The 26,642-nt window shown below is 38.4% G+C and overlaps 2 protein-coding genes across 9 annotated transcripts in view; both read right to left on the reverse strand.

Annotated features, from left to right (window-relative positions):
- The window catches only part of GAS2L3 (growth arrest specific 2 like 3), a 38,122-nt gene extending 23,167 nt beyond the window's left edge, over positions 1-14,955 (reverse strand). Inside the window, exons 1-3 of one of the 3 annotated variants that reach the window (XM_057316509.1) lie at positions 14,810-14,927; positions 2,830-3,014; positions 1,096-1,143 (exon numbers count right to left, since the gene is read on the reverse strand). In XM_057316509.1, coding sequence (XP_057172492.1) covers positions 1,096-1,119 — 24 coding nt within the window. In that variant the 5' untranslated portion in view covers positions 1,120-1,143; positions 2,830-3,014; positions 14,810-14,927. Of the gene's footprint in view, positions 1-1,095; positions 1,144-2,829; positions 3,015-3,868; positions 4,334-14,809 lie in introns of those variants that run through there. The other 2 variants (XM_057316510.1, XM_026499819.4) reach the window with 2 other exon arrangements.
- Positions 14,956-20,063: 5,108 nt separating this feature from the next.
- Positions 20,064-26,642, reverse strand: part of NR1H4 (nuclear receptor subfamily 1 group H member 4) — a 65,923-nt gene continuing 59,344 nt past the window's right edge. For all 6 annotated transcript variants that reach the window (XM_026499823.4, XM_044384487.3, XM_026499822.4 and 3 more), the window contains 2 exons: positions 22,143-22,256; positions 20,064-20,673 (listed from right to left, as the gene is read on the reverse strand). In XM_026499823.4, the coding sequence (XP_026355608.1) occupies positions 20,435-20,673; positions 22,143-22,256 (353 nt within the window). In that variant the 3' untranslated portion in view covers positions 20,064-20,434. The remainder of the gene's footprint in view (positions 20,674-22,142; positions 22,257-26,642) is intronic.

A 26,642-nucleotide genomic window follows, 5' to 3' on the forward strand; every position in this document is an offset into this window, starting at 1 on the left:
ACACATAGGACAGAGAATAAGCAGGATTATATTCAGAATTGTTAACATTTGATAAATAATCTTTAGTTTTCACCCACTGTCATCTTGCTAAGCCTTCTTTCAAAAGAAAGAAACAAAGAAAGGAAGGAAGGAAGAAAGGCTTTCATGACACAGGTATAATCTCCAGTTTTATATGTGAAGAATTTTGTTATACCAATGATACAACCAAATTTCTGAAGTGTCTACTATACGACATACATTCTAGCAGGCACTTTGCTCATGTTCTCTCGTTGATTCCATTGATTTCCTGAACAATGACCCTGAAAAATAAGTGCTATTATATTCACCTAGGAGGTGAGGAAGCAGAGGTAAAATAAATTGCCAGAATCTCACAATCAGAGTGGCAGAACCCAAACCAGAAATGATTGATTATAAAGTTCTCGCTTTGCAAGGCAAAGTGCTTACATCTTTATAGGTAGAATTTCAATGTGATTTTTATCTTTAAATTAAGATTCAAACATATTCTAGTTATATCAAAAGAAAACTTTTGAAAGAATACAAGAACAATATAGCAAATACCAATTCTGGAAATCATTCAAATGTGAGATTATTCTGGTTTATCTAATTATCTCTATCTTGCCTCCCCTCACCAAAAAACGAACAAAAAAACACTTCACATTTTAATTTTTAATGTCTGGTCATTTATAGGCATTAGAGGCCACAGGCATAATTATCTAAAATAAATAATTTATAATTGTTTTCATTGAGAGCTCTTTTACTTTCAAATACATACTAAATTGTAAGGAAAGGAAAACGATAAAATGTTCCGATTCTCTTCCCAACGTAGTGTAAGTAAGATGGACTCACCAATTCTAAGGAATTTTTGACTCTTACAAATAATTTGTATAAATGACAGCTTCAAATTAAAATCTTTTCAAAACTAGAAAGTTAAAATATAGTAATTCCTGTTATTAAAATCTGATGCTTAAAAGAACTAGTACAGTAAAAACATTTCGGGATAATTTTAGTATTCTACTAATTATTATAATTTTATATAATCTCATATAATTATTATCTCATAATTTAAATACATTGTTTTCCAAGAAAAACACTTACTTGAATTGCAGGTTGCATGGTCATCTATATTGAAATGAAATTGCTTTTCTGAAAATAGAACAAAACATTAATATGCAAATAACAGTAGCTTTCCTACTCCCCAAACCCTCAAATTACAAGGAATCTGCTTTAGTCTGCTATTTGTCTGAAAACCCAAAACTTTTCTTCTATTTGGAATAGTGTGACTGTAGCAGAATTCAATAATCACTCCTAGCTTCTCACTTATGAAAGTACTCCTCATTTGGAAGAGGAAAACCTGAAACACATTTAATATGTAGTTTCTGGCACTAATATCAAGGTAATTCCGGAAGCATCTGGCTAGAAAAATAAAACTGACAATAAAACTTAGCACATACAAAAGTCTCCCCCAATTTTCCCCTGTAAACATATTGTAAACTATAATGCAAACACCAACAGCACAACAACTGATACTGAAGTCAAGTATCTCTCATCTGGTTTTTATAAAGAGATCATATCATATAAGTTCATCTGGACTTTGTAGAAATTCACAAGCTTAGCCATTAGCTTCTTCTGCCAGACAACAAGGTAATAAAGACAGACGTCAACTTTAACTATAAAACAATACAATGCCTTTCCATAATAATTTTTCATAAGCTATTTTCTCCATTAGGTGCTAAAGACAAAAAGAAAAGAAAAGAAAAAAGAAAAGAAAAGAGAAGAAAAGAAAGGAGAAGAAAAGAAAAGAAAAGAAAAGAAAAGAAAAGAAAAGAAAAGAAACAGCAATTTTAACTTCAAAGTACTATTTTTGAAATCTATAGGAAAAAAATACAATTTTAATTAATTAGGTTAATACAATTATTTAATGTTTTTTTAGATGGGGAAAAAAGTGAAGAGTTTAAAAACACTCAGAATAATAGAGACTATATAAAACCTAGGATTTTTGATTGCTTAAAACAGCATAATATAGTAGTCTATTTTTTATTATAAACCACCATTAAAACATTAGAAGAAAAAAATAAAAATGGTCTATAATGCTGTCAATTTCCAAGGAAAAGTTACTTTCTCCTCTAAGTTATACCAAACATACCTCATGCACAGTATCAACTACATATACCACTTTCCTTTAAGGAACATTTCTTCTGGTACCAAAGTCGAACTTGAGCTAATTCTAACTGAAAAGTCTAATATTACACCACGTTTTCTTTGTGGCAAGGCAAAGGACAGCAGAATGTCCTTTTTGATGTCATTTTTCCTTCTCTCTACCACAGCAAAAGGCCAAAGTACAATTGAGCATTACAAATGAGCTTGTTATGCTTCCCACGAGCTAATTCAGTGCGGAATACATTTTCCTTTAGCATAAATAATCCTTTGTCCTCAACAAAGATCCACAGTAAGAAGCTTCCGAGACCATTTTTTAAAAATGCAGCAAAGAAGCTGCTGCCATTAAAATAAGGAGTCCCACATAATCAGACAAGAGCTTTAACAGTTGGAACTGCCAACCCAAAACAAAAGAAGGCCTAAATTATAAGGCGTGTGCAAATCAAGAACAGTGACATATTCACAAAGAAGCTATCACAAGAATGTTTAGTAGTTGCACTTTTTATGGAAAACCCAACAAAGTCGGTTTTACGAAAGAAATGAAGAATTTGTGTACAACCTTCAGTCACTTGAACTTTTAGAAGAATCTTTTATATACATATTTTTCAAAGCATTCTTCTTGTGTAATGCAAAGAACGACTTTAAAGATGAGAAAAATATAACCATCTGAATTACCTTTAAAAAGAAATTCTCTAGGGGCGCCTGGGTGGCACAGCGGTTAAGTGTCTGCCTTCGGCTCAGGGCGTGATCCTGGCGTTATGGGATCAAGCCCCACATCAGGCGCCTCTGTTGTGAGCCTGCTTCTTCCTCTCCCACTCCCCCTGCTTGTGTTCCCTCTCTCTCGCTGGCTGTCTCTATCTCTGTCGAATAAATAAATAAAATCTTTAAAAAAAAAAAAGAAATTCTCTAATGAAATTGTACTCAGATAAGCTATAAATGTATCTTCATATATGAAAAACTATCATATATGCAAATATATGTTCTTATTGGGAAACCTCTATAAACTGATGAGATGGCATCAGTGAATCAATTAATTAACGATTACTCATCATATTCCTGGATGCTGAAAGCCAGTTATTGATATTTTCTAGTCATTTCTGTGTCCTCGAGCATTTAATCCAAAGAGTAAAATCTGTTCCATAGTTATCCCCCCCAAGTCTGCATCACAACCACAATTCTTGCCTCTCACTCATTTCGTTACTACTCATTTTCCTCTTTTCTATCTTTCCCTAGAAGTCTCAGTCTCTATTTTTCTCACATAAACCAATTACGTTGAATCAGCAACACGTCATTTTTGGAGCTGCGTCTTAATCAGCAAATCATTGCCTTTTTTTGTTTTGTTTTGCTTTTGTCTTTCTCTCTTTTGGAAGGAGCCTATTTCAATTCTTTGCCAACTTTAGGAAGTCTTTTCCCTTAGATTTGGGCAAAAAGATCTCTCATGTGACCAAGCCCAAACTATACTGTAATCCTGCTGGGAACCATTCACAAGACCAGGAGTTTATACAGAGATCTTAGAGGAAGAGTACTATACTTACAAAATCTGAGAAAAACAGAAACACAGAAGGCACTCACTCATCCACCTGGAACCTGAACAGGATTTGGACCTAACCCACTCATCTCAAAAACAGGTTCAGCCATGAGATCCTCAAGATCATTTATGGTTAGCCTCTTAGTACTAATTTGACTTCAGATCACGATGGGGGAAAATGCCAACCTGTTGAACGGATCCTTTTTCCCATAGCTGTAGGCTTGGAAACTGAGTTATCCCGCATCCACATTATAAGATATGATGGCAGAGCATAAGGTGGCATAGCTCATTCCTGGTACAAATGGGGGGGGGGGAAGAATGGCAAAAAAGCAAAGAAACAAGTTTTTTTCAGAAAAATAATGACATTAACTGCCACTGAACCACATTTAGCCCTCAGACATGAGACTACTGCCAAAACACATAAGCTGCAGGGATATGATAAATGCCAAAATTGGGATAGTGGAATACTGCTTACTGCTGAGGAGAGGGAGGAAGATGAGACTGGGAAGGAATGCACAGAAGCCTTCCAACTGTACTGGTAAGATTTTATTTCAAGATAAATGGTGAGAACACAGGTGGTATTATACTAGCCTGTATGACTTTCTGTATGTCAAAAGCCATTTCCTCAATTTTTAATGCTTCATTTAGAAAAACAACTGAAGAAAATAGCCTCTCTGATTTACTTGTGGTTGGAGGGAACTTTCTTAGTTTTAAAATTCTGGGTTAAATATTTCCTAATTGTCTAATAAGGAAAATAGAAATGCTATAGCCATACCAAAGATATTTCGTTTTTTTAAATGTGTACTAAAATAACTCAAAATAAAGGCACCAACTATGGTAGTAGAAAGTAGCAGACACATCCGGTTTGAAGTCCAGGTCCAGCATATTAGCTATACGACCTTCGGGTGCTTAACTTTTCTGATTCTCAGTGTTCTCATCTGTAAAATGGGATATCACCACCTCCTTCATATGGTTATTTCAAAGATTAAATAAGATGATACACATGAAGTAGCTGACACATAACTATCACTTAACAAATGAGTTGGTATGATTAATGCTATGATGAGACATAATTATAGTTCATTTAATATAACTTATCAAATTAAAAAGAAATAAGGCTAATAATACCCAGAAATCATTAAACATAATATGGGAAGCTTCTTTTACTAACAGATAAATAAATATAGTTATAAGTGAAAGCAAAAGCTTTAAAATAGCCATGTCATCATGGGGAGGATACTCAGGTATGAATTTGTGACTCACAGTTCTCTTTGCTAGAATACAAGTCTTCGGGAACTTATGTAACATCAGCCCTTCACTCCATTCAGCCTGTCTCCTCGTTGTCCTCCCTCAGTTTTGTTCATTTTTGTGGCTACATCACTGTTCAGGCTGTATGCTTTTCCATGGGATGTACACTCAGTCACTGATTCAACAAGCATCTACTCTTCCTCTTTAATGAACTAGCACCACAGCCAAGAGACACAGTAATGAACGTAACAGATGTGTGCCTGCCCTTACGGAACCAATACACCAGTCGGGAAAATTTTAAAAAGCAACCACACAAATGAATACACAGTGTTAAATCATGATAATTTTACTTTGAAGGAAAGAACAGGGAAGGAAACAGCAGGGGCCTACTTTAGACTTAGATTGAATGATTAGAAATGGTTTTGCTGGAGGGAAAACATGAATTTGAAAAATGGTAGGAATTAGTCAGGGAATGAGAGGAAGAGTTCTAAGTACAGAGAATAATTTTTGTGAAGACTCTAAGGAATGTGGCATATTCCTAGAATGGAAAGAAGCAGGTATGGCTGCAGCATGGACAGGGTGTGACTTAGGAGGGGTTGGAAAAGTTAGGCAGCAGCCCGGTCACACAAGGCCTGCTGAAGAAATTAGAGTTTATTCTAGCTGCAGTGAGAAGCCATGGGAGAGCTTTAACCAAGTGAGAGACAGTCTCATTCCGAGTTTCAAAAGAGCTCTTTGAGGGGGAGAGAGGAACACAATAGTGAAATAGTGATGGGTTTAACAGAGAAAGAGGGAAGGAAACAGAATGGGGATGGATAGAGATGCAGGGGAAAGAACCAGGGGAAACAATGAAAGAAGGAGTCACAGAGAGGGTAGAAACAGTGAGACCATACAGGAAATGGGAGCACACAGGAAAAGAGACGGAGAGGAGCCTGGCCGAGGAAGAGTTAGAAAATCTGCAAGACTGCAGTAGTTCAGTGACAAATGATGGTGACTGATCTAGAATGCCAACATTGTCTCCACTCAAGAGAAGTGGATGGAGTTTATATCCACTTCAGTCAGAACCAAGACCTGATAATGGTTAGAGAGGAAGGGTGGAAGGGAAGGATTAAGGGCAGAGTGAAATGTCAAGAATGACTCCCAGGTTTCTGGCTTAAGCAATTGAGCAAATACAGAGTGGGAGCATTATTGAGCTGAGGATGACAGGAGTATGAACAAATCGAGGCAGGGAACACAGTACTGATCGGTCAAAAGTGCTGAGTTTTGATCATGTTTAATTTGGGAAGGCTTTAAAGACATCCAAGTGGAAGTGTCTGTCTGGCAGTTGGTAATACTAATCTAGAGCTGAGAAGAAAGTTCAAGAGGAGGTAGAAATTGTCGGCAAATACTTGGAAGGTAAAGCCATTGAGAAGAATGAGATCTGAGGAAAGAAATGGAGAAAGCAGTGATAAGGGCCTAAGAATAAGTCCTGAGAAAATCCAACATTTAAACATGAGAGGAGTTAGCAAAGGAGATAGAGAAAGAATAGCTGAAAAGATTCTTCATCATCTCAACTAACCCAGGCTTATAATTTATTTGACTTACCTCCTCCCAGTAGCCCTTCCTGACTGGACTGAATGACTTCTGATTTTATCTTTCGCTCTTGAATTCAAAGAGCATTTCCCCAATCACTTGCCTTTACACTGCTTCATACCATTTTGTGTTATTTCTGTACATTGCTTTGCCAACTATATTGTAAGTTCCTGGACTGCTGCTGGAAGTAGTACTGAAAGAAGTATTCAAGCCTAAAGTTTAGGAAACACTTTTGGTAGGAGAAATATCTAGGGAAAATTGGGTTGTCTCCCTTCTCCACAGTGTTTCTGCTGTGGAACAAAATGTGACAGCAGCTTGGAAGCAGCTACACAGTAGACAAGTATCTACTGGGAGACCTTTTTTTGGTATTCTTTATTATTTTTATTTATTTTGTGACATCAGTTGAAAAATGATTTTGCCTCTCACCCAGCATGTCCAAGGTGGAATACATATAGTGGTTACTGGTCAAAGTACCAGCAGGTCAAGTGAGATGCCTAATAACCAAAAGAATCTCAAAGGAAAAAAGATGACTAAGAATGGTGTATAGGCGGAGGGTCCAAGTGAAAAGGATTCTGGAAGCAATGTGCTACTCAGGAATTTGTGTACCTCAGTGGACAAGTACGTTTTTATCACATCTTAAATAAACTCTATTTGTGGTAGTCAGAATAACGGTTTCCCAAAATGTTTACATCCTAATCCCCAGAACCTGTGAAAATGCTACCTTTGTGGGCAAAATGGGCATTGCAGATTGAATAAATTAAAGACTTTGGGATGAGAGATTATCTTGGTAGGTCAAATGTCAAATCACAAGAGTCTTTATAAGAGGAATGCAGAGGCCAAAATCCCTGATGAACATAGATGGAAAAATCCTCAACAAAGTATTAGCAAACTGAATTCAACATACATTAAAGGGATCATATACCATAATCAAGTGGGATTTACTTCAGGAATGCAAGGATGGTTCAACACCCACAAATCAATCAACGTGATATACCATGTTAACAAAATAAAAATCATATGATCACTTCAATTGATATAGAAATAGCATTTAACAAAATTCAAAAATGATTTATGAGAAATTCTCAACAGAGTGGGTATAGAGGGAACATAACTCAACATAATAAAGGTCATATATGACAAGCCAACAGCTAACATCATATGGTCAAAAGCTGAGTATCTTTCCTCTAAGATCAAGAACAGGACATGGATACCTACTCTCACCACTTTTATGCAACATAGTATTTGGCAGTTGTAGCCAAGACAATTAGACAAGAAAAAGAAAAGTATCCAAATTGGAAAGGATGAAATAAAACTGTCACTATTTGCACATTACATGATATTATATATAAAAAACCCCAAAGACCACCAAAAAACTCTTAGAATAAATGCATTCAGCAAAGTTTCAGGATTTAAAAATCAATGCATAGAAATCTGTTGTTTCTATACACTGGTAACAAATTATCAGAAAGAGAAATTAAGAAAACAATCTCCTTTAGAGTTGCATCAAAAAGAATAAATTACCTGGGAATAAATTTAACCAAGGAGGTTAAAGACCTGTACAAACTGAAAATTATAAGACATTGATGACAGAAATTGAAGAAGATGCAAATATATGAAAAGATATTCCATGCTCTTAAACTGGAAGAATCAAATTGTTAAAATGTCCACATTACTCAAAGTAATCTACAGATTCAATGCAATCCCTCTCAAGATTCCAGTGGCATTTTTCACAGAAACAGAATAGAACAATCCTAAAATGTATATGTAACCACAAGACCCCAAATAACCAAAGCAATCTTAAGGAAGAACAAAGCTAGAGGCATCACTCTCCCAGTTTTCAAACTATATTACAAAACTGTAATAATCAAAACGTGTGGGGTAACTACACTTGCGGTAAACACAGCATAATGTATAGACTTGTGGAATCACTATGTTGTACACTTGAAACGAATGTAACGTTGTGTGTTACATACACTTCAATTAAAAAAAAAAAAAAACAGAGGCACCTGGGTGTCGCTCAGTCCGTTAAGTGTCTGCCTTTGGCTCATGTCATGATTCTGGGGTGCTGGGATTGAGCCCCATGTCAGGCTCCCTGCTCATCAGGGAGTCTGCTTCTTCCTCTCCCTCCACCCCTCCCCCTCACTCATTCTCTCTCTCTCTCTCTCTCTCAAAATAAATAAACAAAATCTTTAAAAACACACATTATGGTACTGGCATGAAAACAGACACATAAGTCAATGGAACAAATTAGAGAACCCAGAAATAAACCCACACATTTATGGTCAATTTATAACAAAGGAGCCTAAAATATGTTATAGCGAATGGATAGTTTCTTCAGTAAATGGTGTTGGGAAAACTGGACAACCACATGCAAAAAATGTAACTGGACCACTATCTTATACCATACACAAAAATTAACTCAAAATGGATTAAAGAGTTGAATTTGAATGTAAAACCTGAAACCATAAAACTCCTAGAAGAAAACATAGGTGGTAAGTTCCTTGACATCAGTCTTGAAGATGATTTTTGGCTGACTCCCAAGGCAAAGGCAACAAAAGCCAAAATAAATAAGTGGGACTACACGAACTAAAAAGCTGATGCACAGCGAAGTAAACCATCAACAAAATGAAAAGGCAGCCTACAGAATGGGAGAAAATATTTGCATATCATATATCTGATAAGCAGTTACTATCCAACTCAACTCAATAGCAAAACCAACAATCTGATTAAAAAATGGACAGAAGACCTGAATAGATATTTGTCCAAAGACGACATACAGATGGCCAACAGACACATGAAAAGACACTCAAAATCACTCATCATCAAGGAAATGCAAATCAAACCCACAATGAGATACCACCTTGCACCTGTCAGAATGACTTTTATCAAAAAGACAAGAAATAACAAGTGTTGGTGAGGATGGAGAGAAAAGGGAAACCTCATGCACTGTTGGTGGGAATGTAAATTGGTGCAGCCACTATGAAAAACAGTATCGAGGTTCCTCAAAAAATGAAAAACAGAACTACCATATGATCTAGCAATTCCACTTCCTGGTATTTATTCAAAGAAAATGAAAACACTGATTCGAAAAGCTATACGCATCCCCACATTCACTACAGCATTGTTTACAATAGCCAAAATACAAAAACAACCTAAGTGTCCACTGATGGATGAATGGATAAAGATGTGATATACAAATACAATGGAATATTACTCAGCCATAAAAAAGAATGAAATCTTGTCATTTGTGACAATATAGATGGACCTTAAGGGCATTATGCTAAGTGAAATAAGTCAGATAGGGAAAGACAAATACTGTATGATCTCACTAATATGTGGATTCTAAACAAACCAACCAACCAAGCTTATATATAAAGAGAACAGATTGGTGGTTGCCAGAGGTGGGAACTAGGGGGTGGGCAAAACGGGTGAAGGGGTTCAAAGGGTGAAAACCTACAGTTTATATGTCATAGGGATGTAATACATAGCATGGTGACTATAGTTAATAATACTGTATTGCACATTTGAAAGCTGCTAAGAGAGTAGATCTTAAGGGTCCTCATCACAAGAAAAAAATTATAACTATGTATGGGATGGATGCTAGCTAGATTTATTATGGTGATCATTTTACAATCTATACAAATAACAAATCATGTATGTTATATATCTGAAACTAATATAATAGGATATGTCAATTATACCTCAATAAAAATAAATACTTTTTTTTTAAAAGAGGGATGCAGAAAAGTCAGAGAATGATGTGAGAAGCATAGAAACAGATTGAGTTGCATCACTGCCAGCCTTGAAAATGGAGGAAGATGCCAAGGAACACAGGTGCCCTCTCAAAGCTGGAAAAGGGAAAGAAATGGACTTTCCCTTGGAGCCTCCAGAACAAAGGAAGCCCTGATAACATCTTTTTTTTTTTTTTTTTTTTTTTTTTTTTTAGCTCATTTAGGGTTTGTGACCTCCCAAACCATAAGATAAGAAGTTTGTGTTGTTTTCAACCACTCAGTTTGTGGTAATTTGTTCCAGCAGTAATAGGAAAGTAATACACATCTTAAGTGGAGAAAGGAAGCTGTGCCCAGAGGGTCAAGACATTTGGCCCCGAGAAAGCGATATGCATCCAGAACATGATGGGAAGACATAGTGAGCCCAACATATTGAAACAACGAGAAAAATGGCAACAGTTTATATAGTATCCTAAAACATAAATAAAACCAACCAAACAAAAACATGCAAAATTTATATAGGTAAAACCCACTCTGCTATGTGCTATCATCGTCGTCATCATCATCATCATCATCACCATCATCACATCATCATCATCATCATCTTCAAATGGCCCTACTTTTGTTTAACTGAGATCATTTATTCATATACTCACTCATTTAAATATTTACAAAGGCTTCTCGTGTTTACTATTTCAGGGAACAGCACCAACATTCACCAAGTTAAATAGGTCATCCATGATTCCTTCCTCTCCCACGTCTCCACTGCCTCCTTGCATCCCTCAGTCAAAACAGTGACAATATCTTGTTGCTTCTACCTCTAAATTTTCTCCTCAGTATCTGTAGCCACTCCTCTAGTTCAAGCCACCATCACCCCCTCTAGGTTTACTGAAACAGCTTCCAACCAGGCGCCCTTTCCCCAGCTCTGCAAGCCTCCAACCGGCTCTTCATGTGCTGCAGCCAGGTTGATCCTTCGCAAACCCTCATCTGAGGACACCTTTCTACTTCCCTGCTTAAAACCCTAATGACCCTCCAGTGCCTTCAGGATAAAGCCCCAACTCCTCAACAAAGCTAACAAAGCCTGGTCGATCCCCTCCAGCCTCTCCTTATGACCCTCATACTCCAAACTTCTTTTAGACCCTTCAAGCATGCTCTCTCACCTCTGGGACTTTGCACCTGATGATCTATCTACATGCAACAATCTTCCTCCTCTTTTCTTCCAGACTCATTCCTACTTATCTTGATTCAATTCCTCTAAAAAAACTTCCCAAACTCCCTCCCTAATTTAGGTTACACAGCAATATATGCTTTTATTTTACTCTATACTTTCTCAAATAAGAACCTTATGGGGGTAACATTCTGCATTTCTTCTATTACTAGGTAGAAATTAGTGTTAAAATTAGTACCAGAATTACTCCTAAATACAATAAATGTTGCATTTATCACTAAAGAGAAAATGAAACAGTAATGAAGTAAATCTGTCGTACACTCATTTAAGGAAAAAGCAGCTTCCAAAGCAGATAAATATTTTCAAGAGAAAGAAGTAAGATTCTTACAGCTTCACAAAAACACCACATGTTATTTGCAAAATTATAAAGATTATTCATTTGTTGGGAATCTTTGCTTTTCTATTCGAAATTTTTCTCTTGCAATGTTTTGTAGTGATTCAACCTGAGTAACTTAATTTTTTGTTCAATAGAACTATTCATTGATCATAAAATTTTTAAAGAACTTAAAATCAGTTTGCCTTTATATATGAAAAACTAAAAAACTCTATGGAAAACATACTCATACACAAACACTAATAGAAAGAAATGTAAAAAACAACATAAAGCATCTATTAACAGGAAACTGCTCAAATAAGTTGTATTACATTCATACAGTGGATTCATTCAGCCACTTGAAAAAATAAGAGCTATATCTACTGATATGAAAAGATGCTATGTGACCAAAAACAATCTGCAGAACAGTATCTATAATTACGTCATTGGGAGCACAATGTTTTCTAAATTGGGGGAGGAGGTATAAAAAAGAAAAACTTCTGAACACAGTCAAACAAGTTTTTCAACAGCCAATTTTATTTTTAGAATCCAAAATAGTAACGTCATCCATCAAGAGAAAATAAAAGTCATTATGTTTGAAACTATATAAAGTGAGCTCTTCGACCATAGTTAATTGTATACTGTTACAGAAAAGTATACGTTGTGTGACAATAGGCAGAAATCTCTATCAGTCAGCACTTCAGCAATATCTGTCATATGACTGATGGTCATAGTACTATAAATTCCTAAGATGCTTTCAACATCAAAGATGAAATTAACATTTAGTGCATATGCTACATTTTATTACATTCTAGTTCTTTGGAAATTAGCAATTTGTTGATAAAATAAATGGCAACTTTCTTTTAAAACAACGATGTATTAACATGAGAAAACCTTTTGTTTTTAGAAGGAGAAACACTAAAGAAATACAAATGCAATGACTGCCTTATCTTGTGAACATGCCCTCTGAGGCATTTCTTTATGGCAGTTAAATTTCAATTAAAAATTGTGAAACTGGAAGTGAGATAAACTTACTGACAGACTCAAGTTTCCTATTCTCTCAAATTCTATGTGATGTACATAGATGCACTGGCCAATTCTCCAAACACCATCAGACTCATTTAGTTTTTTAGTAATAGCATGTATATTGCTGACATTCTTCTCTTATCAGACACTTTGATCTACCGTCAAATTATTTCTTACTATTTTTTTATTAAATATTCAAAAATAAAACTGTGCCCATGGCAGAAATGAACCTGGGCCATACAAACAACTCTGTGCAGAGAAGTCATGTAACGGCATGAATATAAATGAAGGGCAGTGTGACCCACAAAAAACGGGGGTGGACTAAATTCCAAGTGGACTTAGTAGGTTATCTGCTTTCTCTGAGCTACAGTTTCCTCACCTATAACATGCAGATAACACCAACTACATTACAGGATTACTAAGAGGTTTAACATTAATGTAAGTAAAGGACCTAAAACACATACCTGCACCGTCTAGGTAATAATGTATTTGATAAATAGCAATAGTTACTATTTTTAGTGCTTACAGGTATTAAATTAATCAATGAATAAGAACTCATCACTGCCTCTGGCACTACCCTTACCTCTGTGCCTCTCAGTCCTTTGGGTGTAGCTTGAAACCTTTAATCCAAATTAAACAGAACAGAAATAATAATAGCTATATGTCAGGCACTGTACTAAACTATTTACATGGATTATTTCATTTAATCCTCAAGACAATCCTCCCATCGATAAGGTAGGAACTATTATTAACCTTCTTTTACAGATTAGGAAATTTAGGCTCAGAAAGATTAAATAACTTGCCTAAGGTCACCGCATGGTAAACCCTGATTTCAGAGCCTGCATGCTTAGCAACTTTGCTATGCTAAAAAGAAATATTACTCTTAATTCAATAATGTCAAAATAGCAGACACCTACTATCCAAAGCTGTTAATGAATTTTTGAAACAGATGAATCAGACAGACAACTTGTATCAGAATTTATGCTAGAAGACTCTCACCAGTTTCCACTTTTTCATTCAAAGCCAACCCAATCTCCTCCCAAGGAAAATCCGAGGTGGCTAGAATTCCAATTCCTAATAATTTAAGCGCCAAGAAAGATGATCATATAGTAGTTCACCAACTGCTTATCTTCTGATAAATTAGTTATTAGCGCTCTTCACACGAGTAAAACAAAATCCAAAGTGTGACTTGGACTGGGCTTGCAAAAACCATCTCTTCACTTAAGGACTAGGTCAGCAACTCCGCCATGCATACCACAAAGCACTCTTAAATCCATAAAATTCAATTTGAAAAGATTAGTTAGGAACCAGGCGTGACTGCGTGAGGAAGGACGCCTTCCGAAAGTTTCCCCAGATTTCCAGGGCAATCTACAAGGCTTCCCTTTCTTTTACAATACAACCCCCAAGGCAGCCCTCCAAACTAAGGGGTGCAGCTGGGAAAGCAGAGCCCTTCCCGGATTGGAGAGAATAGAGAAGAGGCTGTAAACTTTCCCAGAGGGCAAAATAACCGTCTGTGTAGTTCTCTTTCCAAGGTCAGTGACTTCATTAATTCTTCCAAAGGGTGGTGTTGAGGACCTGAGTGACCCTATATGTGCTAGGCGCTTGGGAATGAGGGTGCCCCTGGAGATCTTCAACTAGCTTCAGGCTCTGATCCCTCTCTGGATTCTAAAGCAGACCGGTAACGGCCCGATACCTCTTACTCAATCTACTACTTCCGCACCTGTCCTTCCCCGGCCCCTGCACACCTGTTGCCCCTCTCTCTGCACCAAGGTGGGCAGGAGAGGGCAGGCAAAACTTCACCTTGACAGCCCCAGGAACCAATCAGAGGACGCGGCTCCCGCGGCGGGCCAATCGCAGAGCGTCTTGAATCCTGCAGCTTCGAGACCCAACCAAACAAGCGCATCGACTCGGCGGAGCGCCGAGGGTCTTCGAGCCCGCAGACTGAAGCGCAGCAGCCCCAAGAAGGCGAAGAAAGGCTCGCGAGGAAAAGAGAAGGCAGACAGGGAAGTACTCACCCGCCCTGGCGCGGGATGGTCACTTCTCCCTGCAGGGTGACATCTCGGTTCAATCTGTGCGAAGTCGGCACGCCCCAGACCAACCGCCGCCGCCGCCGCCGCCGCCGCTGCCGCCTCCGCCTGGGTCTTAGGGCTCGCCGCGGTTCGCTGCCTGTTTCGAAAGGACCAATCAGAAGGCGGAGGGAGGGCGTGGCTGGAGGCCCCGCCCCGGCCGCCGGGAGCGCGCGACCTTCGCGCGCGTCTCAGTCAGTCCGGGGCGCCCCGCCTTCCACCGCTTGGAGTCTCCCAAGTCTCGTGGCCCAGCCCCGCTTTTCACCGAAAGGCGAAGTGGCTTGGTCACGGGGCAAGTCCCCCCATTTGGCCCCTCGGCGACCTCAACAGCCCCGATATTTGTCCGGATAGGCAGAAGAAGTGAATCGACGTCGCCTGTAAGCATCCTGGAGAGTTCCAGGGTTAGAGTTCAAGGGTGTTGCCCTGAGTCTTACCCTCTTCTGTTAAGAGCCCCTCCCAACCGTAAACCACTGGAGATCTGGCTGTACTGAGGGCGCCACGGTTTCCGGAGACAAACTGTCACCCAGTAGGAATGGGAGTCCTAAGCAGAAACCTTCCCGACAGACGTCCCGCTTCCTGTGAGTGTCGGTGTTGAAAGATGGAGAGGATCCTGTAGCTTTCGGCCACAACTGGAGGCAAACAGAGGATGTTGGCTCTTACTTCAGGAAACACACAAGATGGGGGGGGGGGGTAAAAAATTAACCTCATCACAATGAGGGACGCTTACTAGCTCGGAGGGGTGAAATAGAGCAAGGACTGGACTTCAGTGTAGCAGTAATTCGGTCTCTGATAACTAACTGTAATGGGACTTGTTAATAGTGGGGGCGGGGGGGGGGGGACTCAGTAGCCAAAAGCCTGGAGGTCCCTGCCTCTTAGTTCGATTTTGTCAGATCATGTCACCACTCTGGGCCTCAGTTTCCCATCTGTAAAATGAGGGCATTGATCTGGAATGATGTTCTCTCTCTAGAATTTATTCCTTCATTCAGTCATCAAAAACAATGGGCGCCTGGGTGGTTTAGTCCGTAAGCGTCTGCCTTGGGCTCAGGTCATGATCGCAGGGTCGTGGTATTGAGCCTGCCTGGGGCTCCCTGCTCAGCGGGGAGCCTGCTGCTCCCCCTGCTTGTGCTTGCTCTCTCTCTCTGTCAAATAAATAAAATCTTAAAAAAAAAAAAAACAAACGAACAATGAGGTGAGGCGGTCCTGCTGCTGCTTTGCTGAGGAGACAAAAATGAAGAAGACAGTTCCTGCTTTCAAAGTGCTCACCAGCGTGGTAAAGGCTCAGTGGAGGTCTGCAAAGCAGGGGACACCTAACAGGCTTGGAAGGTGATGGTCAGGGGTTTGAAAGGAGCTGAGTTTTGAAGGGTGATTAGGAATCTGACAAGAGCAAGGATAATTGGGATTAAGGAGTACTTTCCAGGCAAAGAGAACACATGGTTCCAGAGATGTGAGAGCACCTGGAATGTTCTGGGAATAGTAGTTTTGAATGATTAAAGATTGGAGATTGGGAGATAGATCAAGCTGGAAGAGTAGGCACAGATGAAAGTTCTGGTAGATGCTGAGGAGTTTAGAATTTTTCTTGTAGTCATTTGGGATTGGTTATAAAAAAGGAATGATATGATGGTATGTTTTAGAAAAAATTTTTCAAGGATTTTTGAAAAACGGAGTGAGACTGGCGACAATTCTAAAAACTAAAAGTTAACAATTACCTAAACTAATTCAAAAGAGATGGAAAGGAAGAAGCCTCTTAAGATGCTGACTGATCTGGACTTAGTAATCATGTGATAATGGTGTCACTCTAAGGAACACAGGGAAAATAACCATGGGGAAAGAAAACTGCACTTTGGTTTGGAGTGTGTTCAGTTGGAAGTGTGAGAGGAACATGCAGGTAGAGATGCTCAGAAGTGGTTTAATTGGTTGGTGCAGGAGAAACAGATTTGAGAATTTAATTCAACAAAATTATTGAGTACTTGACCCACACCAGACTCTATCCTAGCACAAAGGGTCCTGTTCTCACAGAACTTACATTCTGGGGTGGGTGGGTAAGATGGTCATCCAAAACTTGACATATAAGTGGGAATTGAACCTGATGCCCTATACTGGTTGCTCTTTCTTTTTTACTGAAGTTGATCCCAGAACCCTTTGATGCCCCTGACTACAATAGATCATTTTCACCTGTTTTTCAAATAAATGTATGTTATTATAGTGTTTCTGTTTAAAACTAAGGACAATTTGTCGTATTACTTCATGTAGCCAAATTTCAAAGTGGAGTTGTAGCTTTAAATTGGATTTATTGAGTACTAATATCAAAATCTGTACACTTCTCTACAGAAGTTTGATGAATCATTAGTCATTAGTTAACAATTTTTTCTTACATGTGTACTATGTGCCTAAACATTTGAATACCACTTACTAAAAATTGAAAGTATGCTATACTCATATATGTACATAAACACTCTGTGTGTATGTCTCTCTCACACATAGACACACACACACACACACACATCACACTTAATATTTCTAAACCATTTACTGAAACTTTGGCAGGGTATTTTATGCTTGCTTTCTTCTTATTCTCATTGTCTATGTGGTTTGTCTTGGTAACTTCTGTACCTTATAAAGATAGAAGAGAGGAGGAAAGTGAATCTTCAATCAAAAAGTCTAAGCAAATCACTTCTCTTTATGCCCATATCCCTCACTGGTTAAATGTGTACATTGGGTGAGGAGTTCTCTTCTAAGTTCTTTGATTCTTGTTGCTTTTCCCTTCTGTATAATAAGTAAGAAAGTTTCTTGTTGCTTTCTTAACCTCATTTTTACATGAGTTCCCTGTTAGTACCCCACTCCCTAAGTACACTCACCATCTTACCTATCTTGATTTTAACACTACAATTAGTAATTGAGGGTTCCACCTAATGAGGTAAAATCTACTTTCATGTGTAGATTTTCTAATTGGTGGTTAGGTTAATAGCTATATTGTAAAGGTTCTTACTTTACTTGAAATTGCCATGGTTGCAACACGCAGAGCAAGCCTCACCGGTCTGTTTTCATCAGATGATAAAGTCTATTAGTTACGATTTTACCAGAATTGTGAAGATGTGCCCCCACTTTAAGAAAGCACTATGCTTGGGGGCGCCTGGGTGGCACAGCGGTTAAGCATCTACCTTCGGCTCAGGGTGTGATCCTGGCGTTATGAGATCGCTCCTCTGCTATGAGCCTGCTTCTTCCTCTCCCACTCCCCCTGCTTGTGTTCCCTCTCTCGCTGGCTGTCTCTATCTCTGTCAAATAAATAAATAAAATATTAAAAAAAAAAAAAGCACTATGCTTGGAAATCTAAATTTTAAGTTATTACATTTGGAATAATCATTTATCTGATTAATCAAACAGAAGAGCCTCTCAAAATCATATACTCCTTGGATGTTGAGATATGATTTGGCTTTTTCACAGCTCTGCAAGAATGCTCTATTACTTAAAACATACTGTAGTTACAAAAATAAACTCAAAACGGATTAAGGACTTAAATGTGAGACCTGAAACCATAAGAATCCTAGAAGAGAGCACAGGCAGTAATTTTTCTTACATCAGCCGTAGGACCATCTGCGGTGCCTGGGTGACTCTGTCGGTGAAGTGTCCTGGGATCATTGACTATTATAAGGTCTTAACCACATGAATAAATCCACACCTACAGGATAAACTCCTAGCTCTGTCTACAGTGCCCCCTCAGTTCCAGCTCATTTCCCATCACTTTCCCTACAGATGCCTTGTAATCTGGGAAACACCAAACCACATCCAGTTCCTCAAACTGGATCTCTGCCTTGAGGCATACAGAAACTGGCTTCTCTGTCTGACGTGTCCTTTCTTTACCACCCCTCTCCCTTGCTGGGCCTGCAACTTCCTACTTTTCATTCATTAGCTCAATCCCTTGAGATGGTAGGTGCTGGTATCTTCATTTCACATTGGTGAAACTGAGGCTCAGGGTTGTGCTAAGGGTTGTCTCTCCCCAGATTACTTGTGCTTTTTTTTTTTTTTTTTTTGACAGAGACAGCCAGCGAGAGAGGGAACACGAGGTGGGGGGGGAGAGGAAGAAGCAGGCTCCCTGCAGAGGAGCCTGATGTGAGGCTCGATCCCATAAGGCCGGGATCACGCCCTGAGCCAAAGGCCAGACGCTTACCGACTGCGCCCCCCAGGTGCCCCTATTTGTGCTTTGTTAACATCTGCACAACTCACCACCCTGTACTTTTGCTCCTGCCACTCCTTTCACCTTGAATCCCCTTCCCACTCACCCTCACCCAAGGAAGTTCTGGCTACCCTTCCAAGTCCAAGGGAAATGCCACCTCTTCCATGAGACTTGCCCAGTGACCCCATAGAACTTGCCTCTGCACTTCTTTGTAAACCCTCCCAGGCAGTTACTGTGTCCCTTTAGGGATCTTGTTCTTAGGATTCAAGTCTTCTTGTAGCATGTGGAATCCAACTAATGCTAGCCCCATCTCATTCCCTTTTCCACTATGTTTAGGACTTTGGGGTTGCTCTAATATTTTAATACAAAAAAACTTTGCATGCTAAGCAAGCTCCATTTTGTCTGACTTCAGGAGAAAGGGACATATAAGTCCATTACTTATAGAAGGTGTTTTATTGTATTCACCAAAGGATAATGGGGAGAAGAATGCAACAGTGTAACAATGAATGAAGGAAATGAACTAATTCCTGCTTTGGGGGAAGTATACAACAGCTGTGCACCCAGCTGTAGGAGTGTTTTCCAAAAGCAAAACAAAACAAACCAAAAAAAAAAAAAAAAAGATTAATTATATGCACTGAAGCCAACAGTGCTTTTAAGAGAGAAAAGGGAATATCCCATAATGGAAGTTGTCTGCATTTGTAAATGCTGCTTGGAGACCCTAACTGTGAGACCCTAATTGCTTGAGAGAATACTTTACTTGAGAATCGTTAACTTTTCTATATGTTATCTCTTTGAACTTCAAAGAAAATAAATGATCCAAGGGCTATTACAAATAAATGAATATTCACCAGGGCTTCTTCAGGGATGAGAAAAACACCATTTGTGTTGTGAGAGTTCATCTTTTTTGTAAATTACCCATCACCCAACCCCCCCCCCAACACACACACACCAGGCCCAATAGGGTGTCATTCACCATTTAAAGAAATAAGTTTGCATATTTTTCAAACTTTGCTCCAGAAGAAAATCCTGTTGCCTTTATGTTCAGTTTATTGCCAAAATTGAACACAACGCTTTGATATAATATATGCAATAAGGTTAGATGAAGAGCAAAATAGAAATCATCCCTATTTCAAGGAGAGAAGTGAAGAATGATCAATTTAATTAGGCAAACAGGGCATGCCAATTAGAATGAAAGAGTCCCTGAGGCCTTGTAAAATACAATGTAAAGAATGTAATCCTATCTAGCTCTATATTTACAACTGTGGAAGTTATGTAATTACTGCATAAATATTCATCAAAATTCTTTGTGAAACCAGGTACAAATGAAATAAAAGAAAGTTATACATCAGATTTATATTATGAGGAAAATAAAGAGCTAGATGCAGTTGCCCCTGCAAAGCTCATCACTGCACATCCCAGATTTCACAGAGAAGTGGGGTAAACTTGTGGTCATTTACTCTCCATGACATCAGCATCTCTGCATGGTGATGATTGAATGTCCGCAACTCAGTCAAGCGACCCAGGAGACAGGCGAAATGTTGAGGATTTTCAGGCTGATAAATCTTGCACAACTTTTGGAGCACATCAAGCAATGGTTCCTGAAGCTTCTCTACCGCCTCTCGGTCCTTTATGTATTGTCTGTCTGTTTTGAGGTTTCAAATAAAATGACAAAATTCAAAAGTGGAGAAGTATTTAATTTGGCATAATTATAGCAACAGTAACTTGCTTGCAATGTAACTTATAAATGTGCACTTTTAAATGTACAAATTGTTTAACTTGATGAATTTACACACACACACACACGTGATCATGACTAGTTCAAGATATAAAACATTTACTACCCCCCTAGAAGTCTCCCCAAATTCTCCTTCCAATCTGTGCCCCTAAAGGTAACCCATATGGTGGACATAAGCATCATTTCTAGTGGGTTTCTTCTAAGTAGCAGACTTGCTGGGTCATAGAGTATATATGTGTGTAACTTTAGTATGTATGACCAAAAAGTTTTTCTTTATTTTAATTATTTGTTTGGTTTTATGGTAAAACAAATAAAGTAACAACTAGCTTCTGCTTCGGTATTATGTATAAAAATGGTTTAAGGCTAACACTGAAATTATGATTTATAAATCATGAATGTGGCATCACTCTCAGATAATTAAAATAATCCAAAAATATAAGCAAATTTTATGCAAAGAGATATTCATTTTGACATTGTTTAAAACAACAACAACAAAAATGGGAACATCCTGGATATTCAAACATGGTAACAATTAAGTAAATGATTGTACGTCAATATGATGGATACATATATTTCAACAAACTTTTACTGATATAATTTTTTTTTTGAAAGAGGGAGGGGGCATGCATGTGCACTAAATCGGGGAGGGACAGAGGAGGAGAGAGAATCTCAAGTAGGCTCCATGCTCGGTTCAGACCCTAACAGGGGCTTGATCTCACAACCTGGAGATCATGACCTGAGCTGAAATCAAGACTCAGGCGCTTAACGAACTGAGCCACCCAGGTGTCCCATTACTGATATAATTTTTTAATGACATGGAAAATAAACTTTAAGACTTCCTCCGCTCATTCTCTATTCTGTTAAAAAAGTATGTAATTCCATTTAGGTCCCTGTTCAAATATCAACCCCTTGGAAAGCCTTTCCTGACCAGTAATTATAGTAACGTTCTGCTATCACTTTCTTTCCTTATATCCTCATCTCTATATTTTTCTTTTAGCATTACCACCTCCTGAAAATTATTTTTGTTTCCTCATTTGTCTTTCTCAACTACTGGATTGAAAGCTCCAAGAAGCTGTCTCCTGCCTGTTTCTTTACTGTTGTAACCCCCAATGTCAGGAACCATGTTTAGTGCATAGTAGGGGTTCAAAGTGCAATTATTCAATGAATGAGTGAGATGTTTAGAAAAAAGGCCAAGAAGAACTACACTGAAATATTAACAATGATTCCATTTGAGTGGTGGGATTACAGGCCATTTTACTTTTTCTTTGTGTTGCTGTGTCTTCCAGATTTTCTTTAAGAAACGTTATTACTATCATACTGGAGAGGGAGTAGAACAAACAAATGGCAGAAAAATAAAAATGCAGCCACGAAATTACCTGGAGAGAGGATAACAATTGCTGTAAGCAGAGCATACTCTTCCTGAGTCATCTTCAATTCTGCAATGCTTTTATAAAAGCTAAACATAGGTGCTATGTACTCATCTGAGATACCTATGGGGGAAAGATGAAAAATTGCAGAGGCATAATCGAATTTCTGAATGACTGAAAAGTGTAAAACTACAAACATGTTGTACATACATGCACATGTTAATATTTATGCACAAATGCGTAAATAATGACTATATATTATGTGTCCAGTCAAAGGCAGGTCATTGTAAAGAAGGTCAGTTAACAAAACCCTCAAAATACCACCTCATCAGTGATTAGTGTGTCCCTGATTTCAGCAGTACCTTTGTTTCAGTCACTACAGTCCGACAATAAACGATAATGTTCTCAAATTGCCCAAAGAATCCCCCAACTTCACCATTTTCTACATGGGGTTTGGTTAATCTTTTTCATATTAATATCTATAACCAAGGTATAGGTAGCATCTTAAACAACCAACAAAAAATTATTGTTCTTAAGCCCAGAAGTATAAACATCTCCACTTAGTACATAAGCTAGGGTTCTTCTCAGAGTTCCATTGCCTACTAGGGCATAGGTAGTTGGCTGTTCTCTTCAAAGACAATATGTCCAAAATCAAAAATACCATGTACAGAACTAAACTCCTCATCATCCTCCAAATCCATCCCTTTCCTGGTATTTCCGTTCTCAGCGACTGATGTCTTCACCCATCCAGCTGCCCCTGCCTGACAACGGAGACTTGTCCCCCTCTCTAACTCGGGCAGGTGCCGAGTCTTATCATTCAAACTGCTGCCTCGCCCTGGGTGCTCCCTCTCCTCTCCATGACATCCAGAATTGACTTCATCTAAGTCCTTATTTCTCTTCATCTGGATTACTACACTGTCTCCTCACTGGTTTTCCTGTCTTCAGTTCAGTCCCAGAATCACAAAATTCAAATCACACCCTGTCCCCCCAATTCTTACAAACCTTCAAAAACTCTCAGAGGCCTTTGTCATAAATGTCCCCTGCCTATCCCACCACCCACTACTTACCTACATGATAATAATAGTAGGATCCACATTTATTAAGCACTCATTATGTATTAGGCATTGTTCCAAGCACTTCTTATGCTATTATTCATTCAATCTTCCTAATACCCCATGAGATAAGCACCGAGAAGTTATATAATTTGCCCACAGACACACAGTTGGTGAGAGGTGGAAGCAGGATTCGAACCACAGCTAGCAGGCTCCAGAGTCCTGGCTCTTAGCTGTCACTAAGCTGCAGGACCTTACTATCACACAGCCTTTACTCCAGCCATGTTCAGCCACTTGGTGCTCCCTAAATAACTCACACTGCCCAGTTTTTATATTCTTTCTAGTTGGAATATCATCCTTCTCCTTTAATCTAGCTTGCACCTCTTCGTAATTTAAGACTCCTTTAAGACTTCCTCCACTCATTCAACAAATATTAATTTTGTGCCTGTTCTGTACGTGGCTCCACTCCAGAAGAGCTTTGACTAGGGAATTATAGAGAAAATAAGGAGGAGAAGAAGGAGGAGGAAGAAGAAGAGGAGGGGAGGAGAAGGAGGAGAAGAAAAAGACCATGGGAATAATAAAAAAAAAAAGACTGTGATGTGATTTATGGATGAATTAAGATGAGGATGAATTTCCCAGAATTGATCTACACTAAAAAGACTGCTCTATTCTAATCCAGACCAGACCGAGAGCCGTACAGCTTTGGCCAAACCAAACTAGAATACAGTTGGATTCCAGAAATAAAGACAATTATCATCTAATATTATGCTTCACAGAATCAGAAAGCCTTCAGAATCAGACAGTCTAAATCCTTACCTTTAGAATAATTTAGAGTCTTCCCAAACTGAATCCCTGGCCTTTCTCTCTTTTAGTCAAAATACCACACTTTTCTTCCCCTTTGACTTTTGATCTTTTAATCAATCCCTGTGGGCTGTCTTAACAACAGTGTCTTTGTTCAGCAACTTGGGTGTTACATCATGTGGAAGAGTCCAGCTTTTACAGATTGAACTGAATACTCATGACTAAACTAGATACAACTTAAAAATGCAGAAGGTTGAAGTATATGAGCCTGGAAATACCGGTCCTGGTTCCCAAAAACATAGAGGTTAAGAGTTAGTGAGCTAGCTCTGAATTTGAAATCTGACCTATGACTTGATGTTGGTTACAGTATGTAAGCTTCCATAAGCCTCAGTTTCTTCATCTGTGAAATGTGAATTATATCAATAGCCTCACATGAGATAATTTATGTGGCATGCTTAGCATAATGCCTGGTTGACAGCAAACCCTCAATATATGTTACAGCAATACTATTATTGTTATTCAAGAAATTGGATCAATTTTAGTACATTAGTTCATTTTTATCTCAGGTCATCTTAATTTTAGTTAGATTAAACTCACTTACTTTTGTGTTTACAAAGCTATGTTTTTGTTCTGTTTTTACATTCTGCACTTTCCTAGAGATGAATACAAATTGGCTGATCAGTGATTTGCCTCGGTATTTTTCTAGGTGTTAAAGCTAAACTAAGATCTATATTTTCCTGGTAAGGTTGTTCTTTTTTACTCTAAAGAAGAAAAATGGCAGTATCTGGGCTTTCCTCGGCATTCAGGGACTACACCCACCATCTGTGACTACCTGACATAATAACTCATGACCATGCTGGTTTTTAAAATAGTATACAAGGATCCGGCGATAATATTAAAGGCGGCTGATTTGAAAATATTTAATTTTTAGAAATCATCTTTGACTACCTAACTTCCTATTCTGTCTTTCTAAATCCCCATTAACCTTCCAAAAATGTTACCTCCATTAGCTATCTAATTATAGCCAATACTTTTCAGGAAAAAAGAGGTAAAGATATTTGTTATGATTGTTCATGTTGTATGTATTGTACAAGCTAACAGTGAACATAGTGAAAATGTAGAAAATAATAGAATTTTTAAAAAAATACATTTCCTACAGTATAGATCAAATATAAATCTGCTTTTAGAATTGGAGTTAATAATCAGAATTAACCACAGCACCATCAACAAAGGGGTGTTTTAAGTGTTTATAAACCAGCAATTTCTAACCTGAGAAATGTAACAATAATATCATTCCGAAGGGACAATCTTTTCTTGTTTCCCTCCCTCCTCCTTTCTGGAGATTTGCTTCAAGTTTTTCTTTTTTTTGCTCTTATGCCCAATTAGCTAATTTTTGGCCACAAGGGGGGGCTATTTTCTAACTTAACGGCAAAGACTACTGTGGGAAAGGGCAGAGTCGTAAAAAAATAAAGTATGTTTCTGCTCCTCTGTTTCTTGTTTTGTCTTTTTTAAAGAAAGAGGTATGTAACTGATAGATTGTTCAATAACCATAAATAGCCTTTGAAGGAAAAACTACTTGATAGAATTAACTCGATGCTATTTTAAGTTATTTTGAATGTAAATGTCTTTTGGTTCTTAATTAACTTCCAAGTTTTGATTGGGAACAAAAAATAAAGCAGAGGGATGTGTGTGTGAGATACAAGAATACATATTATATAAGACACCATTCCTGGTATTTTAAATACCTCTATCTGATTTATTATAATTGATGGGATCGAGATAGACCAAGAATCTTACAAAAAATGATCCTTTTTGCTCAAAATCACTTAATTTACATTTTCCTAGAAATGACACCGCCTCATAGCATAGAAGTTAAGGTATAAGTCTCTGACATGCCCTACAAAGCAATGTTTGCCTTCTGCTTTCCTTTCAAACTAAGCTCTCTCCATCCCAGTAGTTTCCCTATGAGCTAATGACACCAACTCTTGGTTCCTGAAGCTGATTCACATCACTGTCTACACAACTTCTCTACCTCCCCCTCCTCCCCAGTCTCATGGCCAATGTACAATGGCAGAGGCAGACTGAAGCTCCAGCCCATTTCTCTTGTCAGAGGCTGGTGTAGTCAGCGGCAGTACAATTCTGGCCAATGAGACAAAGGGGGATCTCCTCAGGAGGTCTCAAGGAAGATTTCTGTACTCAGGAAGTGGCCATTAAGTGTCTCCATTAAGTTTCTTTTTCTTTTGGCCACCGTTGCATCTGGATGTGATGCCTAGAAATGCTGTGGCCAGGAAGAGAATCAGCCTGAGGGTAAAGCCAATCCACCAAGGATAGCAGAGCAGAAATTTGAAAAAGACCTGTCTCTCTGATAATGTGTTGAGCTCCTTCATTAACCAATTCTGCCACCATCTTTCCTCTGGGTTTCTCATTTGAGCTAATGTCCTTACTTTTGAGGCCATATTGAATTGGATTTTCTGTAATCATCAGCCAAGGGTATCCTAACAGATAGTTCCTCTAACAAATAAGATACATTTTTTAAGTCTTCCTGCTTTTTGCCTGAAATATAAGGCAGAATCCCTGTTAGGCTAGGACACACCACCCATGTTTCAAGGCAACATTCAAATTTAGTTGTTTCCTTCTCTAGGTTCATTTCTGTTGC

The sequence above is a fragment of the Ursus arctos genome, unplaced genomic scaffold (assembly GCF_023065955.2).
Source record: "Ursus arctos isolate Adak ecotype North America unplaced genomic scaffold, UrsArc2.0 scaffold_21, whole genome shotgun sequence".
Lineage (NCBI taxonomy): Eukaryota > Metazoa > Chordata > Mammalia > Carnivora > Ursidae > Ursus > Ursus arctos.